At 37.4% G+C, this 10,800-nt stretch overlaps 2 protein-coding genes across 2 annotated transcripts; both read left to right on the top strand.

The window, feature by feature from the left end:
- The first annotated feature begins 740 nt into the window (after positions 1-740).
- On the top strand, positions 741-3,479 carry gemin2 (gem (nuclear organelle) associated protein 2). The gene is made up of 10 exons (XM_065248901.2): positions 741-968; positions 1,383-1,467; positions 1,581-1,670; positions 1,751-1,810; positions 1,887-2,000; positions 2,163-2,207; positions 2,298-2,366; positions 2,865-2,975; positions 3,109-3,167; positions 3,270-3,479. The coding sequence occupies exons 1-10, from the start codon at positions 850-852 to the stop codon at positions 3,325-3,327; spliced, it is 810 nt and encodes a 269-aa protein (XP_065104973.1). The 5' UTR covers positions 741-849; the 3' UTR covers positions 3,328-3,479.
- Positions 3,480-4,114: 635 nt separating this feature from the next.
- pnn (pinin, desmosome associated protein) lies at positions 4,115-8,744 on the top strand. The gene is made up of 9 exons (XM_065253281.2): positions 4,115-4,275; positions 5,552-5,623; positions 5,701-5,769; positions 5,867-5,942; positions 6,027-6,121; positions 6,222-6,297; positions 6,498-6,653; positions 6,756-6,894; positions 7,054-8,744. Exons 1-9 carry the CDS (start codon positions 4,163-4,165, stop codon positions 8,289-8,291), a joined length of 2,034 nt encoding a protein of 677 aa, XP_065109353.1. The 5' UTR covers positions 4,115-4,162; the 3' UTR covers positions 8,292-8,744.
- The last annotated feature ends 2,056 nt before the right edge of the window (positions 8,745-10,800 follow it).

Raw genomic sequence — 10,800 nt, 5'->3', positions numbered from 1 at the left:
CAGAGATTGGATTAGAGGTTACAGAGTAGTAAATGATTAACATCACCACACGCCACATCAGAGACACATGTTCGATTTAAACTACTGACCACAGGCATATTTAAACATAAGGTTTCAAGAAGTTAAACACAAGGCATTATTATTTCGACTAGATTTGAACTTTACTTAATCTTTAACACGTCAATATGTTTTTGTTATCATTCTGAACACTATGTTTAATATGCTTTGATAAATGAGTACACAAGTAGGCTAATAGTATTGGGGCTATATCTCAGCGCAGTCATTGCTGATGTGAATAATGCTGATAGAAAAGACACACACTGAGCAAAGGTCCACACAATCTGAAGTCCTTCCAGCAGGGGCAACATAAAACATTGTTTTGCTTCTGTGTAGCTCATGGGTAAAGCATTGCGTGAGCAGTGCAAAAGGTCATGGGCTTGACCAAAGGGAACACACATACTAAGTGGCTTTGGATAAAAGTGTCTGCCAAATATGAAATTGAATATTGTTTGCAATAAACTCTTATTTGAAGTCATGTCTACACAAAAGCAAACCAGCAAAACAAACAAACGAATACAAGTTTTTATGCGTAGGCTATAATAATTTATTTGTCTCTATTTGTTGTTTTTTATTCTGCGTTTATCTTCCTCCTAAACAACAGATGGCGCTAAGTATCTGCGTTGCAGCGATCCAAGAAAAATCACCATGGTTACCGTCGACTCTATTAGTCGTCATCATCTCCAATATTTTCAAAATGGAGAGCTTGACAAGCACGGTGACAGTGAAACATGTATAGCCCCTCGTGAATGTTGTTTTATTTTGATGTGGGTAAGAAAATAAAGCGGAGATATGAAATCAGACGTGGAGGAGTTAATGCCCAAACTTCTGCCCGTGGATTCATATGATAAAGAAGATGTGGATCCCAGCGAACCTCCCAGAAACCCTCAAGAATATCTCAAACAAGTCCAGTAAGTCATTCCTCATTCATATATACATGTTTTAAAAGTAGAAAGAAGGAAAAGATTTTTTTATTGCAGCTTGTTAATGGCTAGTTTGCAAATTGACGTTTACATAAATGCCCACATTCAACAGAGTGATGAAACAGAGAATGAAAATACTACAAAATAATAACAGTTTACAAAGTGTTTACATCCATGCATATGTGTTAAAGAAGATACAGAAAATTAAATCGTGTAAGAATAAAATTAAAAGAAAGGCACTACTTGGTTTCATATTGTTTAACATGTAAAACAAATCATTTAGTGTTACAGACTTGTAGAGATATTGTAGATATTCTCTAAATTACTTAAAAAATAAATAAACATGAAGCCATATTGTTACGATGTATATTCAATTTTTGATTATGTTATGTCATTTTACAGAAAGGAAGCATCTATGTGCCCAGATGTTGTTGTTGCACAAATTGATCCAAAGAAGCTAAAGAAGAAGCAATCTGTAAATGCTTCTGTAAGTGGGACAAATAAACAATAACTTTATTTTGTTGTTTGTAATCTGATCTTTATTTATTATTTTATTATTTATTTATTATTATTTATCATTATAATAATGTTATGCTACAGATCTCGGGTTGTTTGGCTGCACCCCAGGGGTTTTCTCCCAGTCTGAAATGGCAGCAACAACAAATTGGCAAATTTTCAGAAGTCAGACAGGTATCAGATTTAAATGTTTTTTAATAAACCGTACCTAGCATTTGATCATTGTATATATACTACAATACTCTGTGTTTCAGAGTGTCAACAAGCATCGTCAGCATTGGAAAGCTCAGTTTTTGGATGATAATGTTGTCATGGTAAGACATTTTGAAATTCTAGACTGCCGTTTAACATAATGAAGTTCTTCAAAAGAAAACAATGTCTTCCCCATAGCCAAAAACTGAGGATGAGGATGGATGGAAAAGGTTTTGCTTGGGTGAGAATGTTTTTCTTGGCACCCAGCAGAAAGAAGACGACAACGTTAATCCAGGTCTTGATTACGTCAAGGTTTGAATCCCATCTTCTACTTCACGCTTTAAGACAATGCAACACAGTATTGTCAGACAGCATTAAAAGCTTTAATAGATATATAGATAATAGATTTATTCCCAAACCCACTCAGTATTTGAGCATTTTGCCATTATTTGATCCTTTGATCTGTTTCATCAGACAGGCTTCCCACCTTTCCTAAGCATTGTCAGCAAATTAAACCAGGTAACTGTTTGTCATTGAATAGCAGTTATTATGTGTATAATTATATTATTTTTCTAATGTTTAATTGTAATTGAATTGTATTCTGATCAGTCGACAGTCTCTGCTGTGCTTGAGTATTTAATCAGTTGGTTTGAGGAGAGCGACTTTGAACCACAATTGGTAAGTTCAGCTGTTTCAATATGACACATACAGTATGGTCTAATATGTATAAGGAATTGACTTTTTGATTGTTCATGTTTGCCATTTCAAGTCATACCATATGCAGCAGGCATTACAGATGTGATATTTTCACTTAATATTAAAATACAATTCCTCAGATAATGTTTTTCTGACTAATATATTGAACCATTTGTTTATATGTCCATAAACACAAAATGAGTGAGTCCAAACATTAGAAATATAGGACTGAATAAGGACACCCATGTTTTTAGGAGATGACATACTTCATATGAATTCTGTGAATTAAAATGCACAAATCATAAGCAATACAACCCAACAAATTGAGAAGGGACGGCTCTTCAAAGAACAAAAAAAATATATATTTAATTTTTGTGTGCACAATTATGAGGAAGAAACAACGTTATCAATGTGACATTTCTCTGTTATTCCCCTGTTTTTCATTTGAAAAGCTTGAAACTATTACATTTATCTTCTCAGGGCAGATGGCTATATGCATTACTGGCATGCCTTGAGAAACCGCTGCTTCCTGAAGCCCATTCCCTTATCAGACAGCTGGCAAGGCGGTGCTCTGCAGTGCGTGCCAATCTGGTAAACACTTTTTTGGTTGTTTTGGCTCAGCTGAAGCATCTATTTTGTCCCTCTGCATCTGTCGAGGTTGCACGAGTGAGTGTTTGTTTGTTGACAACCTAAAAAGGTGGCCTAAAATTTTATTCTCTTCCAGGAGAGCAAAGATGATGATCGGTTGTCAGCTCTTAACTTGATGATTTGTATTGTTGCCAGGTACCTGACATGGCACTCATTAAGCTGGATTTAGCAATTTTCTTTAAAAAAACAACATGCAGGTGTTGTTTTGATGTATAATCATTGTTTTCTCTGTTGAAGGTATTTTGAACAAGGCGATTTGGCTGACAAAGACTTGGAAACAGATGGAGCCTTTTGAAGAAAATATTTGTGAATAACGTTCAAAACTTTGTTCTAATGTTTGAGTAGATTTATACATTTCTTTATCATGTAATGTTATTGTACATCCGTTACAACTACAATTACTGTTATTTGGAGCACTGCTATTGTCAAATAAACCCATTCTCATTTCTTGTGTTTTTGATTTATTGTTAATTATGGTGTATTGTTTTTGTGCCATTAAATTAAAACATATTATTTTAAAGTTATTTTTGTTTATAATATTTCCTTAAAAATAAATGATAACCAGTTTGATTAAAGTACAGAAAATACCATAAACTGGTGTTCAGAAGCTTTGACATTTTTATTTATTTTTTACAGTTGTCTAATACCAAGTTACGGACACAGTAACAATACCATGGCAAATTATTAAAAATTGCTGTTTTTAGTTTGTGTTTGTATTGCAATTTGCAGTACCATTCATTAAAGCACATGAAACAATATAATTCAAATTATAACAATACATTGATAATATAAAATATGATACAATATGAACAATACTCTTATATCAGATTTACACAACAAAGAATAAAAAGACAGCATTGTTTTCAAATAAAAGCTTTTTTAATAAACCTTTATGTAACCAAATATTTTATCATTATTGTTTTTGTAATTTTAATACGCATACATTGATTTAAAATGTATATTTATTTAAATATATGTATTTAATTAACATTTTAAAAGCGCTTAAATCCCTGTCAAGCGCAGGAGCGGGCGTGGCTTGTACTCGTGTGCGCCGATATCGGGTTCACGCGCCTTCTTTGAGCCACGAGCGCGCAGAAAGGTCCACGCGCAGTTGCAAGACGAAGAGCAAGATGGCGGTGGTCGTGCGAAATTTGCAGGACCAGCTAGAAAAAGCCAAGGAGGGCTTAAAGAGCGTGGACGAAAATATCCGAAAACTAACCGGCAGAGATCCTAGTGAATTAAGGTATCGTTTAATTAAACTTTTTAGTCAGTAAGCTACCTACTGTGAAAGAAATTTGACCAAGGCCTGCTACCAAGCTAATTAGCGGTTAGCATACAGGCTAAAAAGAATCACATGTTCACGTTGAGCAATTAAAACTACGCTGTTTGGTGCAAAAATATGTTTGTTTATGTGTTAACGGTTTTTAGTATTATGCGCTGTTAAAGTTAAACAAGTCAGCTTGTAATAATAGAGCTAAAATCAGGTCTCTGCGTCCACCATGACGCCCCATGAACCCACTTTTTATAGGTCTAGACTTTTTTGCATAGTGAATGCTTATGTTTAAATTTTACTAAGATGTTATGCAGTGTTATATATTAAGACTAAGAAACTGCGTTATTTGTAAATTGTAAGGTTATGTATTGCGGCTACTTCCTGCTTTGTTTGAATTAGAGGCGAGGTGTTACTGTGTGTTACCAGTGGTGACATCTAGATTTTCCTTAGGACCTCAAATTTTGAATATTACATGGCTACAGAATACGATAACGCATTGTTTATTCATACAGTTAGTAGCCTATGTCCAGTGTAAAAAACACACATTGGATTTCTAACTTTGTGTTTTCCACTTGTGAGAGATGGAGTAGAATGGTATGGGTAACAAATAACGAAGAAAATAAAATGTAAATAAATGTTTAAACGATGACGTGAAGAAAAACCAATACAAGTTGTTCATGGGATGTAAGGAAGTTGCATAAAGCACCATTAGTCCTTGCCCCCACCCCACATACATATACGACAATTTGAACCCCTAACCCTTTACATCCATCTTAACTTTTTTAATTGTGTTGTAATGTTGACAACCATGTTGAGGGCAGAGTGAGCAAAATTGAAAATTATTTTACATAAGATAATATTTTTACTACCTTATCTTGGCATTGTATACATTTGGTAAATTATATACAAGTATTTGTGGAACATTTTATGCATCTTTTTTTGACCTATGTCAGATTCAGTGCCCTCGAAATTAATAGGAAGTGTTTTTCTTCTCCCTTTTAAAATTGATGATGATAATGCTTACGTTTGAATATATGATTCATATTTGCATTCAGCATTGTCTCTTCCCTGCTCTCTGCATTTCTGTTCAAACTGATTTGTGGCCCACAAGTATAAAAACCACCGATACTATAAATATGATTGAGAACTACGTTTAAATTGTTGTACGAGATGTCATGCAGTCAAAACTGTAACCATCTAGATTTTAAAATGAGATTAATAACTGTGCATCTTTTACCTTTTTCAGACCGGGTCAAAACAGGAGAATGACCATCCCAGGCCCAGGTGGAGGTAGGGGGCGTGGAATCAACTTGTTGAGGTGAGATTTAGTTTTATTGGCTAGAGTTACACTTTGGATTTGTTGGTTTCTTACCACTCTTGACCTTTCTCTATCAGGCGTGGTCTCTCAGATAGCGGTGGAGGACCCCCAGCCAAACAGAGGGACATTGAAGGGGCACTCTTGAGGTAAGGTTTATTTACCAGTTTACCAATTACTAGTTTTAAAAAAGCTGTTTAGCTCTGTGGTGTTTGAGTGTATTTACAGTGGTGTTTGTCAAACTAGGCTGGCAGGGGATCAGCGAGCCAGGAGAGATTCACGCCATGACAGTGACGCTGAGGATGAGGACGATGTCAAAAAAGTAAGCATGTTCTCCTGTTGTCTGTGTAGATTTTTCCCCTTGTTGTCTTTTTTAATGTAACTATGGTGTGTTGTTCGCCTGCAGCCAGCGTTGCAGTCATCAGTGGTAGCTACCTCCAAAGAACGTACGCGTCGAGATCTTATTCAAGATCAGACTATGGACGAGAAAGGAAAACAAAGGTTGCATGAAGTTTTTGACCAAATTAAAACTTTTTGATTATCATCTGTTTCTTTGGATAACTGTGTAAGCCTAAAATTGAAAATTATTTTCTCATTTTAGAAATCGGCGCATGTTTGGTCTGTTGATGGGAACCTTGCAGAAGTTTAAACAGGAGTCTACTGTGTCCACAGACAGGGTAGGTTTAAAACACTTATTAATTCTCTGTGTGTTCTGTACTGCTTAAAATGCTGTGTCCTATTTTCCAAAGCTTTTCTTGTTCTAGCATGGTCACGAATAAAACGTTCTTCCAACCTGCTTTATTTGTATTCAGTTCATGTTGCCATGAAAACCACATCTAAGGCTTTCATTTTAATAAACCCTTGCGTTTTTCTCCAGCTTAAAAAGCGACAAGAAATTGAGCAGAAATTGGAAGTGCAGGCAGAACAGGAGCGTAAAAAAGTGGAGAGTGAAAGGCGAGAGCTCTTTGAAGAAAGACGTGCCAAACAAACGGAGCTACGACTTTTGGAGCAGAAAGTGGAGCTCGCTGAACTGGTATGTCTCATTGCTGCAGGAATACAATACATTTTTTATGAAATATGATTGTGTGTCTGTGTTGTCCTTGGTCTGGCTTTTAATGCATGCTTTATATTTCAGCAAGAGGAGTGGAATGTACACAATTCAAAGCTCATCAATTTCATTCGCACAAAGACCAAGCCCCCAATCTTTTACCTGCCAGGCAGAATGTGCTCGGCCACTCAAAAGCTCCTGGAGGAGTCTCAGAAAAAACTAAATGGTAAACCTCTCTGATTCTTCTACATAAGTCTTTTTTTATGTTTAATACTTTGAATGGTCCAGTTATAAATTGACAGACAACATTGAGTATTACTTTCACTGTAAAATGTACCCTTCACCTAAAATGTTGGTGTTAAAACGTTGTTTTTCAATTACCCAGGCACATTTGATGAGAGACGTGAAGCCTTTGCCGAGCAACTGAACAAAATGGAAGCTCGGCCAAGGCGTCAGTCCCAGAAGACAGGTGACAGGGAAATGGAGGATAGCCGTCGGGCTGAAGAGACGAAGAAAGAAGATCAAAAGGAGGGTAAGGCTGGAATAGGGCCGTCAGGTAACCAACATGATGTGGAGATGGAGGATGAGGAGGCAAATGATGTAGTAGTGGAGGAGGCAGTAATGGAGGAAGGAGAGGAAAGCTCAGAGGTGAGGGAGAAAGAGATAGATCAAGAGCAGGAGCAAGGGGAGGAGAAGGAGAAACAAGAGGAGAGTCAGAAGACGGCAGAGGTGGAAGATGAGGAGGAGGAGGATGAGGAAGATATGGGTGCAGTTGAGGGTAAAGAAGAAGAAAAAGAAGTGGAAGAGCAGATGGAGGTCACAGAAGTTGCGAGGGAGGTTGAGGGACAGGGTAAGTTGCAGGTTGAGAGTCCAGAGGCTACAGTTGAAGAGGTAGGTAATGATCAAAGGGAGGAAGTGCAGGAAACTAAGGAAGAGACTCAGGAGGACATCATGACAGACTCTCAGAAATCCCCTGAAAGCCACATGGAAACGAAGATTGAAGAGTCTAAAGAGCCTCCGTTGGAGAGCCCAGCCCCTGATCCAGTAGAACATGGCACCAAACAGGACGACCAGGCTCTTGAGACCCAACAACAGCCACACATCGAACCCGATCCGGAAGTACCTACTCAAGAGCCAACGGAAGAACCACCAGTCCTGCCAGAAGCAGCCAAAGCAGACAAAAAGGAGGCTGCTGAGGAGGAGGTAGATAATACTCGTGGTCGGACCAAAGTCAAGGCTAAGAAGAGCAAGAGTCGTAGCAGTAGCTCCTCTTCGAGTTCTTCCTCAAGCTCTTCATCCAGTGGATCCAGCTCCTCCTCCAGTGGTTCCAGCAGCAGTTCCTCTCGTTCTTCCTCTTCTTCGTCTAGTTCTCGCTCTCGCAGTCGCGGCAGGGATAGAGACGGCCGAGACCGCAAACACCGCCACAGGCCGTCTGACGTGGAGCGTAGAAAAAGTGGCAGCGAGAGGGGACACAAGTCCTCCAAAAGCCACGAAAGTAAGGGTTCCAAAGACAAGAGCTCCAAATCCGACAGAAAGCGGACAAGTCCAGAAGGGAGCAGGTCAGGGAGACGACCCCCCAGGAGTGAGAGGGATCGCAAGTCGGATAGAAAGGATCGACGTTGAATAAACATACTGCCATAGTTTCCTCTCCGAGGCCGTGTTTGTCAGACTTGTGAGGTTACCATAGGTTTTTGAGGTGTGGTTGCCTTGCGGTTTTTCTTGAATGACTTTTAGATTTAAAATCTGGGATTTTTTTTGTTTTCTGGTTTTGTCTGGCAGTTGCTTAAATGGACTTCAGTGTATGTCGGATTTTTTAACATTTCTAAAGTCTTCTTTTAAGATCCCAGTTTAAACGTATTGGATTCAGTATCCGACTCCAACACTATTGACAAGAAACATTTAACAGTTTCAAGACTTGAAATGATCTTGAAATGTGCTTCTTGTGTTGAAAAGTCATCTGTTCAGTCACACCAATTTCAATATGTCTGTCATATAGTACCTTAGTCACTGACTTTTTTTTAGTTATGTGATACCATAAAGTGATTTCTAACTTTCATTAAATACTTAATTCTGACAGTATCTTGCAGTGGTGATTTTTTTTTTTTTTTATTCTTTTGGAGCTAAATTTACAACAAAAAACAAAGGGACCTTCCTAGATGTGTTCATTTTAACTTATTGTAATTTTTTTATACACAGGGTTCCCACAAGTCCTTGAAATACTTGAAATTTTGTAAATCTGGAGGGGAATTCAAGGTCCTGGGAAGTTTTTGAAAGTATAGATACATAGATACAGGTCATTGAAAGTGCTTGAATCTATTATATGCAAGAAGTTTTCAGGAAAAAAATCCATATTATTCCCTGTGTGGTGTAGGATAATATCATAAAAATTCTAGACTTTTAAGCACACATGCTAAACTGTTCACTTTTAATGCTTATATCTTCTGTATGCGAATGTTGATTCATACCAAAATGCTTTTTTACATAGTTGTGTTTGACACATGAAATGTCTTGGGTTACGTATCTAACTGTTGTCCCCTGAGAAGGGAACGAGACGCTACGTCTCCCTTGCCATACTTCCTGCGTCCCTGTAACGCTGTCATTGGCAATATTTCAGATAGCGATATACTTCCTGCACCCTGTCTTTGTCATTAAGCCTCACCATTGGTTGAATTTTAAATACACATTCAGACGCACTTACCCCTGGAGGCGTCACCGCAGTGATGCAGCGTGAGTTCCCTCAAATGGGAACTGTAACAATGTATCTTTAAAGGTAACAATATAACCTTGCTCTCACTTGAAATGTGTCCCCACACTTAGTCCTTGAATTTGAGGGTATTAAACCTGGAAAGTCTTTGAAAGGTCCTTGAATTTGAAGTTAACCAAGGTTAACGTTAAAGGGCCCATATTCCACAGCTAAAAAGCACATTACTTTTTGTATTTTACACATACTGTACCTTATTATAGCTCCTCTTAGTCCTGCACTTCTGTAATGCGTGGATTTGTACAAAGCTCATCGTTCTGAAAAATCGCAGTTTGATCTGATTGGCCAGCTATCCAGTGCATTGTGATTGGCCGAATACCTCAATTACATAAACGGAAATGTGATGCTCCTTAGCATGTTTGAAAGATGAGTTCCCAAAGCAATACTGAAAGCCAGGAGGTACTATCATAATTACTAATTTATCAATATGAGCCTAAATCTGATCCAGAAAATGCATATGACTAAGCTGATCAATCAACTTTACCAGCGTGATGTAAGCAGAACTTAAAAGATCAGTGAGGTAAGGAAACATAAAACCATGTTTTAAACCACTTTTAAAGAGAATTTCTCTTTGGGGTTAAAACTTAAATTTTTGCAACAAATGAAAATGTAATCGGGTCATGTGACTCCTTTAAATGCTTTAGATTAGAAGAACAGATTACATTTAAAATAAATGATGCATTTCTGAGGTCTCATTTTCATCTGGTAATGTGTTCGTAAAAGAATGTAATTTGAGAAAATGGCATTTAGTCTTGATGAAAACTTGCAACCTTGCTGTGTACAGTGATTTAAGAACATTCTGTGAAAATATAACCTTCATTTCTTCAATATTGACTGAGGAAGGTCAACTCGAAGATTAAAATCAAAAGTGAAATCAATAATTTAAATCAAACTTTGATGCTCCAAATCTCATAATTAGACTGTCAGGGTCACATCTTGAGAAAAGTATGTGCTCATGATACAAGGTTTATCTATATTAAAACTACAGAATTAATTTTGTGGCCATAAATGCTTTGCAGTTTTTTCTTAGTTGTATGTTCCATTCTCCACCTCATGGTGGCAGTATTGCTTTGTAAAACAAATTAAGGATGAACTGTAGATGGGATGGTCTTCTGCAGTGTTTTGTCAGATTAATGCATTTGCATTGCTTTTCCACAGTTACATACCAGGTCTAAGAAATAATGCATGCATAAAATTGATCTCATATTAAATATGCCAGTTTTGGCTATAGAAATATCTGCTGTTATGAGTACATACTGACTCGCACTCAAACCTGTCATTTGTAAGAATTTGAAGTGCCAGTTTCCAGCTCATCTGCTGAACTATTATCAGTGGTTTTGAGCTATCTAAATCTACAACGTTTTGACACAA

The sequence above is a fragment of the Paramisgurnus dabryanus genome, chromosome 17 (assembly GCF_030506205.2).
Source record: "Paramisgurnus dabryanus chromosome 17, PD_genome_1.1, whole genome shotgun sequence".
Lineage (NCBI taxonomy): Eukaryota > Metazoa > Chordata > Actinopteri > Cypriniformes > Cobitidae > Paramisgurnus > Paramisgurnus dabryanus.
The sequence above is the reverse complement of the archived record's forward strand: the minus strand, read 5'-3'. Positions and strand labels throughout refer to the sequence as shown.